At 44.0% G+C, this 24,783-nt stretch overlaps 1 protein-coding gene across 3 annotated transcripts in view; it reads right to left on the bottom strand.

The window, feature by feature from the left end:
• Positions 1-8,028: 8,028 nt before the first annotated feature.
• Positions 8,029-24,783, bottom strand: part of QRICH1 (glutamine rich 1) — a 28,835-nt gene continuing 12,080 nt past the window's right edge. For all 3 annotated transcript variants that reach the window (XM_030568210.1, XM_030568208.1, XM_030568209.1), the window contains 8 exons: positions 21,691-22,704; positions 16,285-16,462; positions 14,926-15,080; positions 13,569-13,683; positions 11,321-11,429; positions 10,789-10,940; positions 9,910-10,000; positions 8,029-8,966 (listed from right to left, as the gene is read on the bottom strand). In XM_030568210.1, coding sequence (XP_030424070.1) covers positions 8,774-8,966; positions 9,910-10,000; positions 10,789-10,940; positions 11,321-11,429; positions 13,569-13,683; positions 14,926-15,080; positions 16,285-16,462; positions 21,691-22,704 — 2,007 coding nt within the window. In that variant the 3' untranslated portion in view covers positions 8,029-8,773. The remainder of the gene's footprint in view (positions 8,967-9,909; positions 10,001-10,788; positions 10,941-11,320; positions 11,430-13,568; positions 13,684-14,925; positions 15,081-16,284; positions 16,463-21,690; positions 22,705-24,783) is intronic.

The raw sequence follows: 24,783 nt of genomic DNA on the forward strand, positions 1-24,783 counted from the left end.
CCTCATCTGTGTCTGAAGCAGGGGTTTTACCCAGGAAAGCTGATGCCCAAATAACTCTGGTAGGCTTGAAGATGCCAACGGCCTCCACGTTTTTTTAAACTATAACAGAACAGGAAGAGTGCGAAAGAAGAGCTAAGTCCATTGAAGCACTAGCGAGAAAAAGGGATCAGTGAGGACGATAAGGACAGTAGGACACCACTGAGAAATTTAATTATTTTACCTCAGTCTTCACTGCCAGAAATGCTGGGGAAATCCATCCCTGGGCCCTGCTCTTCTCTGGTAATAAAGATGAAGTGCCCTCAGCGACTCAGGTGAGGTGCTCAAGCAAATTGATAACCCAATGGGTAACCAGGCCCAGACAGTGTATCCAAGAGTTATGAAGGAACGTAGGTATGAAATAGCTGAACTGCTAACAAAATACACCTGATAGAACATGGGTAAAGTAGCGCTCCAGGGGCAGGGCTGCACACTGGTGGATCAAAGTATGTTCGATATGACACAGTTTCACTTATAACACCGTAAGATGTTTCGGCTGCTGAGGACAGCATTATATAGGGATAGAAGTGTATATGCAGTTTCTCATTAAAAACAGCAATGATTGCAGAGGATTAGAGAATAGCAAATGTTGTACCAATATTTTTTTAAAAGTCTTGAGCAGTGATCCTGGGAACAAGACTAGTGAACTTTACAATGTATACCTGGAAAAATCAGTTTAAATTATAATTAAAAGCAGAACAAAACACCTGAAACATCATGAGAGGATCTAATCAGTATGATTTCTGCAAAGGAAAATGTTGTTTCAGTAATCTCTCAGAATTCTCTGTGTCAATGTTGTAGTGGCTAAGGGAGAACCTGTTTACATAATTTTTTTGGATTTCCAAAATGCCTTTGATGAAGTCCCACCCCAGAGCCTATGAAGTGGTCATAGGGTGAGAGACAAACTATTGTCATGGATCAAAAGCTGGCTAGGAAACAAAACAAATTAAATGGTCAATATTCATCCTGACAAAAGGTTAACAGCACAGGCCTCTAGGTTTCGTGGCAGGTTCCATGTTGTTCAATATTTTTCTTAATGATCTGGAAAGGATGGTGAGTAATGAAGTAGCAACATTTACAGATGACAAAGTAATTTAGGTTAGTCAGGACAGAGGAGAGTGAGAAACTACAGTGAGTCCTAAATAAACTTGGTGAATGGGCAACATGATGGCAAATGAAAGTCAATGCATGTAACTACAAGACAGTGCACATTGGAGGGGGAAATGAAGTACTCTTACAGTTAATTTAGACCTCTGTAAGCTGTATTAACACAGTAAAAGAACCTGGATATCATAGTACACAGCTCATTGTACAGCTGTGCTAAAAAAACCCAAAGATTTTAGGATGCCTAAGGAATGAGGTGGAGAATACACCATTATATACTCAATAGCACAGCCTCAGCCAGATTGTGTGTGCAGGATTGGTCACCCCATCTCAGACAGGATATTACAGATGTTTGGAGAAGCACTGAGGATGATCAAGGGCCTAGGGAAATTCTCTCATGAATAGAGATGAATGGAGTTTGGGATTGTTACCTTAGAAACCAGAGCAATAAGAGGGGACACAATAAAATTCTATAAAATAAGAAACTTCTGTTCTGCCTGCATCTTAAAAGAGCGCATACAATTAAAAAGGTGGGAAACAAACTGGATAAAAGGAACAGTGTCAGTTACACAGTTTGAAATGCTGTGGAACTTTGTGCCACGGGCAGCCATTGAGGTCAAGAGCTGAAGATGCCAAAAGGGACAGACATTTATATACATAATGTCTACTTAGGGTATATTTTGGAAGGGATATTAAAACTCATACTTTAGGCTTTAAAAGAATAAGAGCTAATGTAGGGAGCAGATTATCCAATTTTACACCCTCCTTTGAAGTGGTATTTAGACCTGCATGAGTTGGCAGCTGAAGAAATGTTGACCCCATTTCTAGATACATTTGGATAAAAAAAATAAAATAAAAAACAAACCAAAAAAACCCAACAGAGATGGCTCAATCACCACCAGACTTCCATTTCACCTAACCCCTTCGCCTCCTATTCGTGTAGGTTTTCTGTTTCATAACTGTCACGTCTTGCCCAAACATGGCTATGTAGTATTGTTTGGTCTTGCAGTGAGTTGTAAAATTGAATAGTTGGGTAATTCTGTTGGAGATCCTGTGAAGGGTGGGGTATTTGAAAACATATACAACTAAGTCATGCACCTTTTTGGACTTTGCATTGTCTGTTTCTTTATGAAAAATAATCACAAAAAGTTTCATATTCTTCAGTTTCAATCAACAGAGGGTGCCTCTTTTGAGGCCAAATTTTCAAGAAAGCTCAACACTTTGGGTACTGAACCATTTTGAAAGTCCCACTCCCTTTGCTACCACATAAAACTGGTTAGGACTGGATAGGATTCTTCTGATGACAGCGCAGCAGGGCTCTCCCAGCCTATAGCCTGTCATTGGGGTAACAGTTTAGTTTAACTTTTGGTTGTTTACTTTATTCCAGTAACTTGATACTTAAGGGCAGCACCACATCTTTTATACTAGATATTGCATGGTGTCTCCGTGACTGTTTTGTTAAGCTGCTCTTATAACTTAAGGCTGTAGTCACTACAGAAATTGACCACTGCAGTTTTCTTTCAGTGACTCCCAATTTTCCTTAATAGGTACAGCACACTCTGTGCTAGCTGTACCTAGTACTCAGAGCAGTATCATTTCATTCAAGAGAGAGAAGGAAAATTAAACTCCTTTTCTTCAGCCTTGGAGTTAATACTGTTTCCAGTTGTGCAATATTAAGTTTTCAGTTTGTGTTGTAGGATGGCAACTGTTAAAGAGAAATATGGCCCTTGGGTTTCATAACATCCCTGGCTGTGATTTTATACATCTGTGCATTGTTTCCTGGTTATAGGTAGAGTTACAGAATTCATACACCCGCATGCTGATTTCCACCTATTTAGAATTTTCTTGGACTACACTGAAGGAGATAAGGTGCTAGCAGTTTAGGATTTGATGTCCTGACTGACATACCACAAGTGGCTTAGAGTAGCGATATTAAGGCAGTTGTTCCAGTTGGGCTGACTCAGCACTCAGGCAGAAGAGCATTTAGACATGTTTTTCTTTTTTAAAAAAAAAAAGTGACACATTCCACCAACAATAAATGTTGCCTACTGTAAGAGTGCCAGAAGTGAGGATGTATTGCCTGCTTAAGATCTTTTGTTTATTTTAAAGGAAAGGACGATGGTGGTACAGCTGCTCTATTCCAATGCAAGGCACATTTATGCTAACCTCAGCAGTGATAACTAGAGCACAGAGTAGTAAACAAACAGGCAAGTTAGCGTCTGTTCCATTAGAAACACAAGGCAAGGTTTAATGGTTGTCAAACAGACTACAAAGGCTGCAGGGAAAGACATTTCATTTCCAAGGGGATTACAAAGATCAGAGGGTATAAGAGTAAAGTTAAATTAAAAAAATAGTTGAGTTCATCTCTTTAAAATGATTTGCAGTGTGAATAACTCACAGGGGGCAAAAGCTACTGGAGAGCTGGAAGGTCACTTTGCGGGATGGCAATGACATATGCTGTTCAGATTAGGATTCGATGAGGGAGGATGGACAAGACATTTCTGGCATGCAGGCTGCACCATTACCAAAAAAGGATCTGGGCTGCAACTTGAACTACTTAGTGAGATGCATCCCCTACCCACCCTGTTCTTTTCTTACATTCCCTCATTAGAGACCAAGACCCAGTTTATTCCTGCTTTATGCTGGGCTAAGTCCTGCCCTAACCCTCCTGATTAACTCAGTAGCAAGAACAGATGGAAGCAGGCAACTGGAAACTTGGCTGCTGCGCACAGGGCCATATGGGCAAAAGTGTCTACTGCAGTGCTGAGAGCTGTGCCAGAGCCACACTGGAGGAAGGGATTGACAGGCAGAGTGCCACAGCCATTGCTTCCCATGTCTTTTGGCAGCTTAATATCCCCCACTCCCAGGACATTAACAGTTCTTTCCTGGAAGTGGTTTGAAATGCTCCTTACAGTAGGAAGATGTTTGTTAGTGTTGTCAGCAATAGCTTGGATGTTTTCTATGCACTGGCTCCAATAAAACAGAACAGGCTGAAATGATGGGGCAAGGTGCATTCCTTAAAACATCTGGGGAAAGAAAAAAATCTCTAGGCTGCTGTTGGAACCTAGCAGCTCAGGATGCACAGCTGGGAGAAGGGCCCCACATCAGAGGCTGTAGCAGTTTCTATCCCATTTTAATGGTGAAGTCAGAATGTTAAGATTAACCATTTCATTATTAAACAGGTTACACCTAGTGTGCAGCCATCATGCAACTCCTCAGACAGTACAGCAACAGAAGGGAAGCTAGAACATTAGCAGTAAAACCCTCTGTCCCATACAGACGGAAAAGGGCTCTTTTCAGGCATTGTCACCTCTTTTATTTAGCGACAGATAGAGAACTTGGGGTGGTGGACACAGCTTTTGTTCAATTCCAAGTTGACCAGGGCAAATGGACTTGTTCTCTCCTAGGTTGGAGCAATCTGTCTCATTTCCACCCTGTGAGGATCGGTGCATGGCAGGAGTCCTGTTTAGAGTCACTTTCAGTTCCTAAAATGGAAGTTCTAGCTCCCACAATGAATCAGGCCAAGGCAGCATGCTTTGGAAACAGCTTCAGACATACAGGAGACTACCTCCTCCCAGAAATACGGGAGTCTAGGAATCAAGAAATTAGAAAATGAAGGAACTATATTAAGTTACACTTAGATTGTCCTCTTCCTCCCTACCTCTGCAGGAAGGGGCAAGGGGTGATCTTTTCCCACAGGCTGTCCTCCACTGCTTTGGTCATTCCAATTCTACAGTAGTGACCATCACCGCCAAAAAAAGGAAATAAGGACATGATGGCACAGTGGACACCAAGTCTATGTAACAGACTGTAAGTGTCCTGTAGGAGAGCAGTTATATTGCAATTTCATGAGACACAGGACAATACATGGAGGTCAGAGGTTAGAACACAAGAAGCTTCACAAAGCTGCCATGTTCAATCATGCTACACTTTCTGTGGAGACAGATGGGCACAGAACAATTAAAAAACAAAATGCAGGGGGGCCTCAGACTAAATAACTAACCAAGCTGAGATAGAACAGACCAGGCTAACCCTGTATCACTTTCACATACAAGGCAAAGGAAGGGAGTGAGTTCTGGGTTAAATATGAACAGCAGCAAGATGTTTGATACTCAAGAGGTGTTAGGTGGCATGTCCATCACTGAAACTCAAGCAGGGAGTGGAAACAAACTGAATATAGAAAACCCTGTTAAAGAGAGCTATTTTACATCATTTAACCAGGAGCATATTTGCCAATGACCTGGGTAAGACCCTAGGCCAACAGAGCACTGTTGCCTAATCTGGGTAGAGTTCCTTCCAGGAGTCCTTAAAAATAAGGCTTTAGGGTGACCTTACTAGAAAGGAAAGGTCAGATCACTCTAATCAGAGAATACAGGATTTAAACTCCAGAAATATTGCAGACATTTTAAACTGGTTTCATAGAGCCATGCAGACTAGAAACAAGTTCTGTGAAGTCATCTGTAAAGCACAGTATATTGGATAGTCTCCTAAGAAATAAAACTGGTATCAGACATTTTGATACCAGACAGTACAGAACACTGCATCTTCAGGTCAGCACCTTCATCTTCCATACACAGGAGAAATCAAAAAGACAGGACAGGGATGGAAAATCCTCACTGTTTGCTAGGGCAAACCCAATAAAGACAGAGGGGTTTATGGGGCCCTCTGCACCTGCGAAACTCCCAATCCTGTTAAAGTGAGTTGTGCTTCTCTAGGCTAAGTGGAGACCCTAAAGAATTACTTGACTCTCCACCACTTACATTTTTTGATTCATTTGCTCTTTACAGTAGCAAGTGAACAGCAATAAATACATGAGACTCAAGTACATTTGTAAGCAACATAGCGCACAGCTTCACCACCAGCTCTGCCAGTGTGCCCCAACTCAACCTTAATCCCTTGTTATTCCACTGCTGGGTCTTGTCCATCTGCCAAACCATTTCAAGCTCTGGCAAGTTTATACTTACACAAAAACATTATGTGAAGCCACATCTCAAACCATTCCATCCACTTAGTACTTGGCGGAGGAAAGAATAGCCAGCCAGCTTCCATTTTCAGGTTGCTTTCAGGATTTAATTAACAGTGGATGGGCCCCACTCTGACCTCTGGGAAGGCTGGATTTAGTTTCATATGTGGCATTCCAGGGCACAGCGACTTGAGGATGGGTGTTTAGCCTGCACATGCTTATTTCTCAGGGTCACTTGCTTTCTGAGCAAGGCAGGATGCTCCCCTCTCACATCCAACATTCAGAGCAGCTGTTTACCCAAGTGATCTAGATATTAGCTCCATGCAGGCCCAGACACCCTTAGCACAACACACATGCGTCTCTGCTCCCTTGAGCAGAGCAATGGCTACCTGGCCCATAACTATGTCCTTAAATAATTGAACTGGAGCTTGGAGAGAACTACAGTCATTGGAACACAGTGACAAGGTTATAGCATCTGACAGTAGCCAAACCAAGAAGTGTTTCTGACATGGACACAGAGGAAAAGTGCTGCTGATACTCCCGATTGCTGCACTTAGCTGAGGGTATGATGGCAGCTTTACCCTCCACCTGTCTCCATTCTCTTTTCCTGCCCCACATGGACTAGAGTATCAGCCAGATACTACCAGCAGTCGAAGCGGGACTTGAGCTAAGTCAGTGGACTTTGCTTAGATCACCACTCTGGGTGTTGATGTTGGTAAGGAACAGAGGGAGCAAGGTAGCATCAAACCCACTGCACAGGGGATGCACGACCTCCTGCAGCAGTTATCCAAACATTTCTTACCAAGTTAGGCTTTTAAAAAGTTCTCTTCAGGGGCAAATCCCTCCTCACTTTCACATTCTCAGGCATATCTGCATTCTGAGTGTTTGATACAAGGAGCCTTCCATCAAGCTCAAGTATGACACGCCAGGACCAGAAGTCTTCACTGGACATACCTCCACATCAAATAGGACGGCACACGGGCAGGTAACAGTATGGCCAGTCCTGATTTAGAGGTATATTCTATCCTTGGTGCACATGTACAGATCAGAGGGAGGACACACTTTGCTTGCAAATGGAAGGAGATGACAAATGGAAGCCTCAAGACTCTCTCATACAGTAATGGAGGAGCTTCCATTTACAGGGCTGCAATAGAGGGAGAAGAGGGGAAGGCAGATTGAAGAAGTGTCACCTCCTCACGTCCAAGAAACTGGCAGCTCAGTAACCTCAAGCCTCGCTAGCGGGAGCTCCCATTTCAAGCACAGCGGACAATCTGTTCTCTTTGGAAGCCACCAGAAATGTTATGTTGTCAAAATACAGCAGCCATTGAAGATACAATGAGGCAAGTGCTGTGGGTCTGATTTAAAAAAAGAATTACGACCCCTGACAACTCTTGAAACTATACAACTATGATACTGATAGGCGAGCCAGCCAGCCAGCCATACAGCCTGAAAAGCATTTTCTCCCCTAACCCTCCAGCCACTGGTCAGGTACTTTGTGGCTGGGGCAGGCATTGCCTGTGCCTAAAGCCCCACACACTGACCTCTGCTGCAGATAGGACACTGGTCTGGATGGACCAATAAGCTGATCTGGTGCAATAACAAATCCCACGTTCCCAGCTGGACACAAAGTTCTATCAGCAAACTGGTTTCTCTCAACGGTAAGTTATTACACTGAAGAAAAAAGCTGACCCAATGTGCAACACTAAAGAAGGACCTGGACATCCTAACAGGAGTGAATTCCTTCAGACCTTCAAAGTTTGGCGGGGTGGGAAAAAGGGTCCAGGGGGAAAAAAAAACAAACAAAAAAAATCACACTGAAAAGCATATGTGTGGGGATGAGAACAACCCAATTACACTGATCTTTTAAAAATGCTCCCTCTTGCAGCTCTTGCGCTCCTCCCCAAATAAAGAGACACTGTTCAATGGCGTGTTGAAAAGACGTGCTCGTCATTCTTAACAAACACCTAGAGTAAGAATACATAAGAGAAATGGGGGTATCTTTATATGATACACAAGTGTATGGTACAAGAACTCCATCAGGCACAGGAGCCTCAAGGTTTAAGGCCTCAATGTCAGGCCAAAAAAAGAAGAGTGTGGTAAAGTTTTTTTTGTTTTTTTTACTTTTAACATCTAAAAATGTCACTTAAAGGTCTGAATAGAAATTGATTTTTAGAAATCATAATTGCAGTTCACTCTCCTCCTCCTCCTCCTCCTCCTCCCAGGACAACAGCAAATTAATGTCTGAGCACAAAGGAGAGACACCTGCCTCTCCTTGGCTGGCTGAGCAGGTCCGTCCATCCATCATTCTGCGCTCTCCAGGCTGCATGTGCTCTGAGGAGGCGTCAGAGGCCCCAGCCATCCAGGCCAATCCCATAGCTCATGTTCTGTTTTCTACATCATAAAAAACCAAAGTCAACCAGCAGTTTCAACAGCTCTGAGCTGGCAGAGAAATGCAGCCTCCAATGGTTCTAACAGCTCAGTGTGTTTGGTAGGATACACAATGGGCAGGTTTTCCTTTTAGATTCTTTTAAACAGAAGAAGCCTAAAAGGGCTTCATAACTACACCAATAAAAAACAAAATGTAGGCATCTCCTTTAGTGTAAAAGTCTGTACAATTTATCCTTGCTCATCAGCATCCCCCCCACCCCCTTCTGAGCTGGGAAAGATGCCTTAGTGCATGGTGCTGGCATTAGCCACAGCAATCGCTTCCTGAATCTCTCGTATCACCAGGATCCGAGTGAGCATCTGCTCCATCTGCTCTCTGCTGATTGGCTGGATGGAATACCAGATCGGGCTGTTGGGGGCTACCACCGGCTCCGGAGTTAAGTAAAAGGTGTCATTCCGGCCTTTCACACTCTGGGGGCTGCAAGGAGGGAAACAAAATCAGAACCAGGCAGGCTAGTAACATGTCCTGGAACAGGTAACCTCACCCTATTCACCCTGGGCCTTTAAGAATCCTTACAGTGAATGTTGGGCTGATGAAAGGTGCAAGGACTAGGAGAGCCATGGAAACACAGCCACAATGATGGGCAATGGTAGGGCAAGCTTCTCCTACCAATGGGTCCCACCTAGCCCTAGACCGTTCTCCTCTAGGGGAAAGAGGGGAATTGTGTCTTAATGACTCATTCAGCCACCGGAATGAGTCCAGGCTAACAATAAAGAGCCGCCTTTCCCTCCCCTCCGCCAGTTATCACATGGACCTATATTCGCTAGGAAAGATTAAACTCCTTTCACTTGGGTACCAAAGGTTCCCATTTAGCCTTTAAGAGAGTCAAGTTTTCTTCTCAGACTCCATTTTCACTTCAGTAAAGCTAGTTGTGGTGCTGTCCATGAAGAAGCAATTCAGCTACTAAGAGACCTTGGTCATCTCTAATATTCAAAACAAACTTCCATTTCTGTGGCTGCCACCACCTGGGTCTCTCAACATCTCATCCAAAGCAGAGGGCACTACCATCAGATGTACTGTCAGTGCACATGTGGGCTAGGGGGCCAGTGCACAAGCTCAACTGCTCTGACGTCTATATAAGTAAAGCCTGGGATAAACACTTACAACAATTGAGCAAAACAAGGCTTTAGTGAATTTTTTTTAATGCAACCCTGGATCAAAGTTTACCCTCTATTATGGGCATGCACCTCTGCTGAAGTCCCCATCCTAGTTAATGTATTTAACATACAAAGTAAACTGCTTTGGAGGAGAGAGAACTACAGTCCCAAAGGCAAAGCTAGCTATCTTTCTGCAGCTCTAAAATGCAATCTAGGTACACATTTACAGAGGATAAGCACCCCCACGTGACAGGGGCTCTCACCATTTGAAGAGGTAGAAGTCATAGAGCTTTATGGGGCACCGCAGGGGGTTCTCTGGATTCTCAGTCTGCTCTGCATACATGTCATCTGTAACTGCAAACCAAACCCCCCCGCAAAACCACAGTGTGTCAAACTGAGTACAGGAAACTGTTCGTAGTAGAACAATAGTAGGTAATAAAATCAGCAACGTCATGCAGCCTCAATGTTTGTAAATCCTGTCATCACACATCAAGTTACCAGCTGCAGGAAAGGTAAAAGGAGCCAGATCGCTGCCCCAAAGCACAGCTCACTTGTCAGCAGCCAGAAACCTCCAGGTATTGCGTTTGGCTGCCTGCTTTATCACCCCACCCCACTCATTAACCCACCATCTAGCGATAACCCCGAAAGGCAGGAAGTCTGGTTACATGGAACGCCAGCACCTGAGCCAGTGGAAGCTTACGTCAGCAGGCCACATTCTACCCCTCAACTCCATGAATGTTCCCAGGAGTCAAGTGCTTCCATTGAGAGAAGAGAACACGCTCCACTCCTACTCCTCTACCTGCTCAGATGCCCTGGCATCACAACAATGCCTCTGCCTGGGAGAATGAGACTGGAAACTGATACCCAACTCTTCCGATGGGGGGGCCTGTGTGCCTCAGATAAATATCAGCTTCCAGCCACTCTACGTTATGTCAGAAGGCATCACACACTCACAAAACACAGAGACGTGCTTCATCTCTGATCAAGCTACTGGGGGAGGATCTTTCTGTCAAAGACACTGGTTTCTTGCACCCCGCCTGAAGGCATCTGCAAGTCTCTTTATAAGACTAGTACAGACCAGGTCTGTCAATCTGAGACATTCTCAAGAAGGCTTGCTTCTCCTCTCCTGATGTACACTCTACCTTTCTGGCCTGTCTGGTGTATGCCAAGTGCCTTCAGGTACCGGATACTCGTGCTCTTATCCTTGGGATTGGAAGGGTTCTTCTTTGTCTGCCTCAAGACCTTGGAGAAGGCCAACTTCATATGCTGGTCTACCGTTTTCAAGAGGAAGTACCTAAACAGTGAGAATAGGACACAGGACATTTATGGGGCAAACAAAGCCTTACGCAGCCTTTCATCTGACAGTGAAGTGGTGATCTTTACTTGCTATGAGCCAGCCAGGATTCAAACCAGCCTCTGGAAGTCAGGTGGCATTCTGAGCAGCATAACACAAGAAAAGGCAGAGGCAAGTTCAGGTTTCTCTGTGTTAGTTCACTTCCTTGTTTTACTGCATACAATTGTGTGTGTAAAGGGACTGCTCTGGGATTTGCTCCCATGTCCCTAACCATTAAAAAGCAGTGACCACACTTAGTCCAATACAATTTCCTGTCTGTCCTGTCAAGGATGCTGTAAGTTCCTTGGCCATTAAATCAACTACCTCAAATAAATACTTACTTTGTGTTAAAAAACATCAGTGTAGTGAGCAAGGTGGAAGGGGAGTGAGCTCCCAGCTGCTTGCACTCCCACAGCATCTCTTCTGTGACATGGCTGGGGAGGACATAACCTGAAACAATCAGAAGTCAGCATCACCCACCTCGGTAGTTACAATATGAACACAAGAGGCACTTCCAGGGATACGCACTAGAAAAAGGTTCCTTGAGGAAGAGAAAACAGATTCATTCTCCCATTTCACAGTTACTCATTTTGATATCAACCTTTAATAAGCAAGCTGATGGAATGGAACAAATTGAGCTGTTGGCCCTATGTGCATCTTCAGTCAATGTACAGGGTCAAACACACTATTTGGATATGTGTACTCTTGATTTCCCCTTGTGCAGAAGAACAGTTCTACACTCCAAACACCTAGATGCACAGCAACACAACAAACAGTATGAACTCCAGAGTTCACACAAACGCATAGAAAACAAAGCATAAATCAAACAGGCAGAGGGAAAAAAAAAAGATCTGAAATCCACCACACTACTTAAGCAGAAGTATCTGAACACAAATGTAAGACGGACTGACAGATGATCAGAGCAAACTAAGAGCAAGGGAAATAAAAATCTGAAGAAACAAATTTGTCCCCTGAAAATGTGAGCCTTTTGTTTTCATCTGAGTAGATGTAATACTGCAGCACTAGCCTAATTTGATCATGCAAGGTCTGTTCCTTTATCAGACACTCAACATGTGCAGAGCGAAGCCCACACACATCCCAACCCTACTCTGAATAAAGGGTTAATGTTCAGAAGTTTTTGGCTGAACATCTCCAAGGCTCTGCTAAAAGCACCCACAAATGGATTCCAAAATGCACTAAAGTTCAGAACAAGCCACGCCTTAGGGCAAATCTCTGGTTTTATCACTTGAAGCTGCTCTAGTCTCTCATCAGTGGCACAGAACACTGAAAGCAAAATGCATTGCCAATTCAAATGAGATCGCTTGCCTCATGGACACCAAAGGTAAGCCACTAAGAGGTAGTATAAGAACATCATAATGGCCATACTGGCTCAGACCAAAGGTCCGTTTAGTCCAGTATCCTGTCTTCTGACAGTGGCCCATGCCAGGTGCCCCAGAGGGAATGAACAGAACAGGTAATCCTCAAGTAATCCATCCCCTGTTGCCCATTCCCAGCTTCTGGCAAACAGAGACCAGGGACACCATCCCTGCCCATCCTGGCTAATAGCCATTGATGGTCCTATCCTCCATGAACTTCTCTAGTTCTTTTTTGAATCCTGTTACAGTCTTGGCCTTCACAACATCCCCTGGCAAGGAGTTCCACAGGTTGACTGTGTATTGTGTGAAGAAATACTTCCTTTTGTTTGTTTTAAGCCCTCTGCCAATTAATTTCCTTTGGTGACCTCTAGGTCTTGTGTTCTGAGAAGGAGTAAACATTTACTTTCTCCACACCAGTCTTGATTTTACAGACCTCTATCATATCCCACCTTAGTCGTCCCTTTTCCAAGCTAAAAAGTTCCATTCTTATTACTCTCTCCTCATATGGAAGTTCTTCCATACCCCTAATCATTTCTGTCGCCCTTTTCTGAACATTTTCCAATTCCAATATATCCTTCTTGAGATGGGACAACCACATCTGCATGCAGTATTCAAGACACGGGTATACCAAGGATTTATATAGCAGAATATATCATATTGCTGTCTTATTATCTATCCCTCTCAATGCCTCCCAACATTCTGTTCGCTTTTTTGACTGCCACTGCACATTGAGTGGATGTTTTCAGAGAACTAACTACTAGGACTCCTAGATCTCTCTCCTGAGTGATAACAGCTAATTTAGATCCCATCATTTTATATGTATAGTTGGGATTCTGTTTTGATAAATGCATTACTTTGCATCAACCCTACACTCCCAATATCCTAAAAATTAACAAGTTCTCCGAACCCCTTACAGAGTAAGTTAAATGGTGCACAGAATCAAGCCTAACTAAACCCTTAAAACAGAAGTCAGGACTGGAGTCTGGTGCACAAAACCCTCTGAAATATTTGTACTTATTGCCAGCTCTGGAGAACTTCCCTCCCCAGCTCCGTGAAAGTTAAGGGATGTTCCTCTGCTCAAGTGCTTCTTCAGATCAGTTTCTAGTCACAGCTTTCAGAAAGATGACACCAGCATGCTTAAATCTTGCTTGCATCCCACCCCACCCTACCATGTCCGAGAGGCCTCTTCCTAAAGCAGAAAAAAAGCTCTTACCAAGAGGGGTGACCCGGGGCTGTACATCCTTGAGAACTTCATGTAACCACTCGGTAAACCGTATATAATAGAGATCCGAGAAAATGTCATCTACTCGTCCATTTTCAAAGAGATACTGCAAAAGAGACAGTCACAACATAGTCCAATATAACAGCATCAAGCAAGCTCCTACCAGAGTAGCTCTCTCTTTGGGATTGAGTGAGCCCCCTCCCAGGCTCAGGGCCCAGGCACTAGTCAGGTTTATGCATTTCCTGCTTTACTGTAGGGATTGTTTGCTGGAGAGGTTCCATAGGGTACACCTGGGAGAGTACAAATACCCCTGTACTGATGCAGGAATAATTGTAATTACTGCTGTATGAGTGGATAACAAAGAAGAAGAAGAGTCTTAAAAGCCAAGGTAGCTGGCCCTTAGCTTTTTATTTGCAAAAGGAGGAGTTTATTTGAAGTTTACATTTTAATTCTTGCCCTGCGTGCACTGGGATTGTTTCTTTAGGGTACAAGTAGCCTCTCACATTATTGAATAAAGAAAATACTGTTGCGAACCCAGATTCTCTCTTCTCTACACCAAGTAATAGGCCTTCATTCACATTTCAGGCAAGTCAAGCTGAAACTGATTTTAAGCAGGACAGACTGATCTAGAACATTACACTTTTCTTGGGAAAAGAAAACTTCCCCATTAAATTCTCACCATGTTATTTCCATTTAGTTAATAGGAACTATTTTGTTTCTAATTGCAGGCTAGTATCCCTTTAAAAAATCTGTCTACTAATTAAGGTCTCAAACTGTCCATTCTTAAAGCTGCATGTTCTGTCAGCAATCACAGAAGTAGTTTCCCTAATTCATTCACTTTTCCATATATAAAACAAAGCTGGAGAACTTGATATTAACAGCAACTGCCACCCTCATTCTGGGTCAGGGCTGACCAACCTGTGGCTCCTTGTATAGGCACTGACTCCGGCACTGGAGCTACAGATGCCAACTTTCCAACATGCTGGGGGATGCTGACTGCTCTGCCACAAGCCCTGCCCCCACTGCACGCCTTCCCACGCCCTCCCCTGAGCCTGCCATGCCCTCGCTCCTCTCCCTCCCCCTCAGAGCCTCCTGCATGCCACTGAACAGCTGACCTGGAGTTGCAGGGAGGGAGGAAGGGAAGGCACTGATGGGTGGGAGGCACTGGAAGTGGCTCTTTGGAAATGTACATTGGTAAATTCTGGCACCTTCTCGGGCTCAGGTTGGCCACCCCTTCTTGGTCTTACACAGAGAAAGCTATCTACAAATACTGTCTGATCACAGCATATGCATGGTTTTGTTGTGTTCACACAACATAAAATAAGATATGAGGGCTTTCCGCTCCTACCTTCTGAATACATAGGAAGATATAGTAGAGTACATCTGGATCGTATGGTTCGCCTTCACCATTGCGAGCTTCTCGCGTCATCAAGCATAGCCCATAATTCAACTCAGCCACAGCAGAGGAGATGAGATCTTCCTGGAATCTCAGCAACTGGCGTCCTGCACAGCAAAATGTCATGACGACACCACACACCCTCCCCGCCACAGTTTTTCAAGCATAATCTTCCATTTCACCACTGTCCACTCCTCCCTCCCAATATGCTTGCCCACTTCCAAACAGCTCCTTTAGCACCTCATACTCTCCACTATAAGATTAACAGCGGGAGCAAAGGAGACCTTAAGCATTCATAAATCAACTCAAAGAAGCAGGGAAAGACATTTGGAGAAAACTGATACCACCACCCATTCTATATGGAGACCATCTCCTTCTCCATTCTCTGCAATGAAACATTTTTCCTGCAGCAATGGGAAAGCCAGAACAAAACTGTACCAGCATTTGCTGATTCATTAAGTAGCTGGTGTATGGGGCTATTTTGTTCCTGTAACTGGCACTCATCCATCACATGGCCTTTTCTGCGGCCACCTGAGCTGGTAGCTCAATATGGAACACAAATACTTCTTGGAATGTTTCATGATGCAGCTGGCAAAGACAATCCATTCCTAGACTTGGAAGGATTAGATTTTTATTTGGTAAAAATCAGTAAGTGTCGATTTCACTGTACACAGATAAACTAATGAAAAAATATTTCCACTGATAATCATTGAAATTTACAGATAAGCAGCATTTCATACTTTGAGTACTTAGAGTTTGATTAAGTATATTTATGCGTGTATGCTTTAGCATGTGATGCTGAAAATTTGTGTTTAACAGTTGTAAAAGGTATTTTTTTGAATCTCAAATGACTACTGTCATTAAATAATTATAGGCTGTGCTCCCCAGGATTTCTTATAACTGTGAAAATTAAGATAAAATTAGGGGAAAATACTTTACAATAATATCATCCTTTTGAAGTTTTATAGAGACATAAGTTCAATTCTGCCAGGCCTAACCATTACACTGTGACAAACTGAACTTGCGATCCCAAACTACAATCACCACTCAAACCAGGAGGGAGTTTTCCTAACAAAAGGGATGGAACATTGCAGTGGTTCTGCTGAAAAGGAAAATGATCCTCAAAATCAGGGTAGATGGAAGGGTTGAGAGAGATTTGGAGCTCAAGAAAACTAGATAGGTAGCTCTAGTCTGAACCAGGCATAGTCTTGTTTCATTTGCTACCTGATCCCTACTTGAAACCAAATTTCTAGTGGTGCACACATGGAGTAAAACATACCATGCCAGACAACTCCCTCCCATGACACTTACTGCCAATAGGAGCTAGCCTGTTCTGAGACTCCTTTTCCAGCTCTGCATTCTTGGTCTGTGCCCAGCTTTTCCACACTTCAAGCCCTTCTTCTGGCTTCAGAGAATTCGGAAGCAGGAGTTCAGGTGAAGGCTGAGGCTGTGGCTGTGGCTCCACTTCAGCTACCTGAACAGTTTGAGCCTAGGAAAGAAAACCACTTCTAGTCACATCTCCTTCGAGGTGCAACAGGTCAGCCAAAATAGGACACGTCTTTTTTGCCTCATTTTTCTGGTCTTGTAGTACCATCTCCCCACTCCCAGTAGTAAACGTTGCCATGATGAATAGTAACTCACTCGTATCTCAGTAACAGGCATGATATATGAACCTAAAAGGAGGACTTTAATGTCATAACAGTGATCATGCATGAACAATCCAAAATATTCTTTGATCCCCAAGATCAGCTACATTTTCACTGCAGGCAGGCATTTTGAAAAGCCTCCAGTCCATTCAATATGGGTAGTTTAAACACAGTATTGCAAAATTTTCCAGAAGTGTTCCCAGCCATTCATCCAGGTCATGAAGACCATTTATATTTTACTTACGCGTGCACGCAGAGGCAAATTTTCAAAGGTAAAGAACTTTATAGGACACAGAACATCTCAGAGTAATTTTTTTCCTGTATTCATGAATAGAATGGGTGAATCTATTGATTTATCAGGTCACATTAGCTTCACCACTTTTTCCTTGGTTGACAAGGGAAAATTAGCTTCAACAGTGTTTCAAAAGCCATTGTATTAGATATAGAGTTAACAGCAATACAATGCACGCTGAAGATTGGTCTCAGGAGCCAGGTATTTGGAGCTTTTAGAGACAAAGGCTGGCCTCTAGTGGCAGACAGTAGCAAGGTGGCAACACTTTAAAAAAAACAAAAACATACTTTTGAGTTAGTTCTATTCTATCAGAAGGGCACCTTCTCTCCACTTTACCAGCTGTGTTCTACAGTTGCTAGTAGAGTCAATGGCAATTAGGCTAATAAATGAACTTTCATAAAAAGGCACTTATCCCAACATTGCCATTTAAAGACACGAAGACTCACCCTACTCTAAGAAGGGCCACTCACAATGGATTCTGAAGCAATTAATATACAAAAAACAACAGTTGCAACACTATTATAATCCCAGGTGAGCAACATACCACTAGATAAGCCAGGCTCTGGGTAGGTTACTACATATGTGCACACTGTGGGGTCCTGCTGATAGCCTACTGCATCCTTATCCTACAAGGATAGGATGCTTGTAAATGTCAGTTTCATCTATTTACATGAAGGAGCAGCTAGAGAACAGAGATACCATGCAATCTACATAGTGATATCTACCACCTTTAATACAGTCCCTCTTTAAAAAGGCAGAGAATGTGAAGATCTCCATTTGCTCTGTCAATTGCCAAGTGTCTCAGAATTACATATTGTTCCCTTATGAATAGGTTTTTTCATATTTGGTGATTGCTCAAATCACCAATACTAAAATGCCAGTCAATTTCACCAAAAATTCTGTATACTGCTCCAAACCTACTGAAAAACTAGTTGCTAATCTATGCAAATATTCTGGAAAATGTCTCTGTCACATTATCTATTGGGAAGTTTAACAAAAACACTGCAAGAGGAACCTTCCCATGACAACAGGGCCCCAGAGTCAAAGCTTTGTCACCTCAAGCTGCAGACATTATTTCACAACATGGTGTCCGCTGTGCAATCACTCCAACCTGTTCATGCAGCACGACCTATGCAGGCTGATCAGTTCTTTACGCGCTGTACAGGAAGGGATACACTTAATCCCCTTCTACACTTCCGCCTCCTCATACAGAGCTTCTGTATTTACCTGAACTGAAAGCTAATGGGATTAAGACAAAGCTTTAATTGTTCGTTTGATTAAGGGCTGTATTCGCATTTCACTTACCTTGAAAATTTACAAGTGAGGGATTCTTAGCCAATACAGGGCCCACTTTTCACATCCACTCCCATTAGAGAAGGTAAAAGGCAAGTTAAACAAAAAGGGGAGCCACACGCCTCCCTCCAAAATGGAAGAGCTGCTACAATTAAGATCATAAATTGCTTGATTTGGTATCACCCAATAAATAAATAAAATAAATATATCACTCAATATATGTTTGTGTAAGTACATTCCTTTGGAAGTCTTCTTCCGCTGAAGCCCCACAGAACTATGGTGAAGACAATGCAAGGTTTACAAGGAAGAAGTCCACAGCATTACTGACCAATGAAAAGCAAGTCTGCTGAAGGCTCAAACCCTATTGAGGTTTTTAGACACAAACTGAGTGCATCCCACTGTCAGCTCTCCTGCATTACTCGCGTGTGGCTGTTTACACATCAGCTCCTATATTACAGAAAGTGGAACGAGGGCAGAATCTGAGACCAAGTCCTTGAATTGAAGGGGCTTTGCTTTTACCATCAGGGCAGACAGGGATGAAGCTTAACTTGACAAAAACAACTGTCTTGGGGAATGACAGAGCCCGGGGTGAAGCATGGCCCCACATTTGCAGACCAACTCTTCTTGAATGCTGTCTCCTTGCTCCCCATGAAATGACAAAACTTTCACTGACACTTAGTCTAGCACAAGAAGAGCACTGCCTATCTTCCTGTGAGTACCTCACAATCACTCTGTCGAAGGCAGGGGTCCCCAACGCGGTGCCCGCAGACGCCCCGGTGGGCGCCATGGCGTCCAAGTGTGCCCGTGTATTGGCCGGCAGACAAGCATCTGCCGAAATGCCGCCCAATTTTGGCGGTGATGCCCCTGGATGATGCCACTTGCCGCTGACAAGCAGCAGCATCCAGAGGCGTCGCCGCAAAAATGCTGCCGAATTTCGGCAGTGACACCTCTGTATGACACCGCTTGTTGGCGGCATTTCACCAGCTGCTCGTCCGCCACCACCATCCTCCGTGGCTCGTCATCTGGCGCCTGCCAGACGAAAAAGGTTGGGGACCACTGGTCTAAAGACTGGCAATTGGGCTGGAGAAGCAATTCCCAGTGCAGTGAACTGATTGACATGCTTCTACTTTTCCTTACTCATGAACAACATACCTGTCCAGACTGCCAGCAGCTAGATGGATACAGGGGGGTGGGAGGCATATCAATGCTGCAGCAGCAGCAGCAGGTGAATGGGGAGTACAAAGTACTGGGAAAAGCTCTGGGTTTTGAGAAGCTCATTCCACAGCAGTAGCAAGTCAAACTCCTACAGCAGCAATGAGGGTCAGAAGGACCCATCCTTTCCTTTTCAGTAATAATCCAATAGGATAACTCTACAGGTGGGCACAGAGACAGGCCCAGAAGGACAGAGGTTTAGTTACCCTGGCAGCTTTATCACCTTTCCTCTAAAATGGAAGACTGAATTCCAATTTACCTAGATATTCCTGGCACTACAAAACACACTACTCCCCAGCAGACCAAGAAGGTGCAATAGGTGTGCTGTACTGCTGCGCAGGGGAATGCTAAGCAGAAGTAGGGAGGTGTTATTACTCCTGTATGAGGGGTTAGTCTGACCATTACTGAAATACTGCTTCCAGTTCTTGGGTTCACACTTCCAAAAGATGACAACAAATAGGACAGAGTTCAGGTGAGAGCTACGAGAATGACTAGAGGTCTGGAAAAATCTGCCTTACAGTGAGAGGCTAAAGCAGATCAAGCTATCTAGTTTCTCCAAGAGAAGGTTAGACCATGATCAAGTCACCTCTTAAAATACCAACCTATAAGGGAGGCTGGGGGAGATTTGATATCAGAGGGCTCTAATCTAGCAGATGAAGGCAAAACATCCAATGGCTAGAAGCTGAAGTTAAACAAATTTAGACCAGAAATAAGGCAGGTTTTAATGAGGGTAATTAACCACTAGAACTTACTCCAAAATGTTGTGGGTTCTTTAAAAGAATGTCCAGTCTTGATTTAAAAAAAAGATACTCTCTACCTCAACCAGAAGTTATAGGACTGATGTAGGAATCACTTGGTGAAAATCTATGGCCTGTGTTATGCAGGATGTCAGATAAGGATTAATTAAAATTATCCCTTCTGACCTTAAAACCTATGGGTGAAATCATTGCTTCACTGCAGTTAGTGGAAAAAACTCCCATTTATTTCAACAGAGCCTGGATTTCATCCTATGAAAACGAGAGAGGCATATGGCTACTAGTCTGACACCTAGCAAGAGAGGATACTCCCACCACCACGTGCATTATGGAACTAAGGTCACAATCAAGTTGAAATTATTTTTTAAATAATGCTTCCTTGCTTTTGCTACTAGCATCTTAAGTTTTTAAAAAATCTTTGCTAAAAACATTTATGCCGGTGGATTTTTTGGCAGGGGTTTTGAAATTCCGTAGGTGACATACTAGTCACTTTCTTGTTCTTGTGGACTAGCACAATGTTCAGAGCTGACATTGCCTATGTGTGTAGTAACAGACATTTACATACAAATAGATTTATGAAATTTAAAAAAGCTAAAATGTAAAACGTTTTTAAAGAGGTTTGCCCCTAAGTTACCTATTTCCCTGTAAAGACAGCAATATATTTGGCCATTGTGTACACCAAGCACACTAAAAAAAGATGCTATTTAAATTAGTTTCCAGTACTCATTCATATTATGTCTGTATTCCTGCACACCAGGCATTTACTAGAAACAGCAGAGACAGACTGGTACATCTGATCATCAATGAGATGTGTTCCATCAGCTGACAAACCCTCAGCTTTCTGTCAAGAGTCTCATGCTACTCTGAGCGGAATGATTCAAAGCGACTGGTGAAGTGGCTAGCATCTGCTGCATCCCCTTAGTTCCACTCACGAGGGCTCTATTCCAATAAGTAACAAGAACAGCTCAGAACATTAACTCAGCACAGGAGAGTACTGAAGTATTTAAAATACCTGCTATCATAAAATTTGCTACAAGTATACTGCCTCATTTACACTAGAGGACAGAACAGCAGTTTCACCTTCTGATTCTTGCCCCTCATAATGATACCCCTGTCCAAAGTGACTGACGACACACAGATGTACAGCTGTGACTGGTCAAATGCTCAGTGTCATGCGTAGATTATTGGAATGCAGACAAGTATTATATAGAAGGATCCTGTGAAGCACAGGATACCTGACAGACAGCCTCTCTCCCTTCACCCCCATCAACATGTCATTAAAATCAAGTATCAGAGGGGTAGCCGCGTTAGTCTGGATCTGTAAAAAGTGACAGATTCCTGTGGCACCTGATAGACTAACAGACGTATTGGAGCATAAACTGTCGTGGGTGAATACCTTCTTCGTCAGACGCACCCATGAAAGCTCATGCTCCAATACTTCTGTTAGTCTATAAGGTGCCACAAGACTCTGTCACCTATTAAAATCAAGGGCCTGCGTAACAGAAGCAGTTTTACTCACAGAACAAGTCACTTGTAGCTGCTGCTGCTGCCCCTGCTCTTGGGGTGTGGGCTGCTGTTGCTGCTGTGGGTCCCATATGTGCACTGTCTGAGCTGTATTCTGGTACGTCCCTGCCACGGCCTGTACTGCCACTGGAATGTGGATGTTGCCATTCATGAACTGTGCTGGAAAGAGCGAGTTAGCGATAGTTTGCACCACTTCCTCCTGGGAGTTTTTCACTACAGATGCACCTCCCACCATCTTATCCTTGTCATCCTCTAGCTTCACAGCAGCCAGTGTTGTTGGCGAGCCACTGACGTGGACAGCATTGTAGGCCTCCTGGGGGATGGCAATGTGGGTTATATTTTGCTGTTGAAGGTCACCACGTGGCTGAGCTGAGTAAACAGGGATGGTCCAAGTCTCTCCAGTGGGGCTAGTAATGGTCCCAGTGGCACTGTATAGGTGCGCACTGTCCACTGTTAATAAGTCCGGCCTTAAAGATACATAACTCTGCTGCTGGCCTTGAGGAATGGCCAACACTGTGGCAACTGGCTGCCCTGAAATAGCATATGACACAGTAATAGGCATATCTACTTTACGCTTCTTCACTGGCTGAAGGACACTAGCGGTGCTGATCCGCCGTTCGCCTTCCCGTGGTGAGCCCTGCTGAGAAGGCGGAGGTGACAGTGCCCCAACTGTCTGGATCTGGATCTGTTGGCCACCAGCAATGGCCTGTCCAGACACAAGCTGGGCCTGGATCTGCTGGTGCTGTATGTGTTCCTCCTGGATCTCAGTGGCCTGGATCTGTTGGGCAGTCTGTACATGCTGCACCTGGATTTGAGCCGCTTGCAGCTGAGATGGGCTAGGGCTCTGAAGAGACTGACTCTGTATTGTCTGGGACGCCTGCTGCTGTGCCTGGCCTTGGATCTGAACTTGGACCTGTATTGGCTGCTCTGAGGCTTGGTGGACAGTGAGCTGGGGAGAGAGCTGCTGGGCAGAGACCTGTTGTGGGGACTGCTGGACCTGGACTTGTACCTGTAACAGCAAAAATTCAATGGTTAGTGCTCAAACACAAGAACTTTAGTTCAATGGTGAGGCCATGAACAGATCTCATAGATGTCTATATTCTAGAACTCTCTGATGTGCTCACTTTTGTATTAATTTGTTATACTAATCTTGATCAACAAGATCCTAGAGGAAGTATAGGAAAAGATAGAGAAGCATCTTGCCCAAGGAGATGTCAAAGCTACCTGACAAAGGGAAGGCAGAGTGAATGCTGGATTTCCTCAGCACAATTCATTGCACCTCTAAACTGAAGAAATTCACAAACTGTATCACACACCACTTCCCAAACTACTCCAGTCTATAAAACAGACATCGGGCATCCCAAGAATTGTCAGCACTGACAGAATGTGCACCATTAGAGATCCAGCCTACCTCACAGCAAATCAACATAAGGTTACAACCTGATGCAAACATCAATCATAATTAAGGCTGCAAGTTTATCATGGAGGTCACGGATTCTGTGACTTTCTGTAACCTCTGCAGCAGCCCCTGCACCAGGTGTGGCTCAGGCAGCCCCATGGGCAGTCTTGGGCCCCATCCCCGCAGCAGAGTTCAGGTGAGAGGGGGGGAAAGGGGCATGTGATAGGATGAGGGGGCACTGGGTGGTGCTTACCTGGGGGCATGGCCATGCAGCTCTTTGAGCTGCCTCCACCCAGAGCTCCGGCTTCATAGTTCCCACTGGCTGCGGTGCCCCACTGCCATGCGCTGTGAAGCTGGCACTCTGGGTGCAGGCCATGCACAGAGCTGCCTGGTCACACCTCTGCCTAGCAGCTGAGTGATGGGATATTGCCGTTTCTGGGGAGCCCTCCAGGTAAGCACCACCCAGTGTCCCCTCATCCTATCCTGTGCCTTAACTGCTGCTGTAGGGAAGGGAGGTGCGGAGCCAGGTAGAGAGCCAGTGGGGGTCCTGGGCCGTGCGCCATCACCCGCCCAGCCTCAGTGGGGTTCCTGGGCCCCCAAATTTTAATCACAGGCCATGGGGTTTTCTTGGCTGTTTTTTGTTGGTTTTTTTTTTTTTTTTTTTTTTAAAAAAACTGCTCGTGACCTGTCCATGACTTTTACTAAAAATACCTGTGACTAAAACGTAGCCTTAATCATAATGCTTGTGTTAACACTCTTTAATATTCACCTTGTTACCAAATGCAAACATTTGGCTAACAAATCTCTTCATCTGTAGGATGCTTCAAGAATGAGGCAATAGGTTTTGTTTCCACTCAGTTCCCCAAAATCATCATATCACTTCACACACAATGGGCACTAACTAAAGTAAATCAGGATAACTCTCTTAAAGGAGGGGTACAGTGTTTATACGTAAAAACTGAGGTCTACTTACTTAACCTTGAGACTAAGAGAAGCACTAATTAATGGAAAGTCCATGCGTCTGAAGAAGAAGGTTTTTTTACCCATGAAAGCTTATGCCCAAAGAAATCGGTTTGTCTTTAAGGTGCCACTGGACTCCTCGTTTTTGTGGTTACAGACTAACATGAGTACCCCGATACTTGACACTAATGAATGGGTATCACGTTGGAAGGAACCGCAGACGTCAAACACGTGGTGGTTTAAATGAAAGGGACACTTAGGTTAAAAATGGCTTTTTGATGTTTTCCTAACTAAGTAACCTTTGCCACAGATTTTCAGAACTGGAGGAATTTTGAGAGTCTAGTTACTTGTTTGTCATTTCCAGTTAACTCTGCTTAGACTAGAACACCGCACTCAATTTCATTTTTGGGTTCTTAGGCATTTACACAACATATTGCATGCTCTTGGTTTGAAATAATGCAAGGAAAGGTTTATACCCAAAGAACAATCTTGATTTTTAGTTTAGGAAAAAAGAATCCTACCTTCCTCTTTCTCCTAAAGTTATGGAGTCAAAACTACCCCAAGGTATCAGTGTAAGGTTCACCTATGCACTAAGACACCTATCCCTTGTTGAGGAGAAGCAACTTCACACAGACACGCTGATGACGTTACATTTCATCACAGTGTCTGGAAGAAGCCCAAGAGTCCATGCTAACTCCTTCTGCTAGTATCCCCAGAGAGTCAGTCTCA

The sequence above is a fragment of the Gopherus evgoodei genome, chromosome 7 (assembly GCF_007399415.2).
Source record: "Gopherus evgoodei ecotype Sinaloan lineage chromosome 7, rGopEvg1_v1.p, whole genome shotgun sequence".
Classification (NCBI taxonomy): domain Eukaryota; kingdom Metazoa; phylum Chordata; order Testudines; family Testudinidae; genus Gopherus; species Gopherus evgoodei.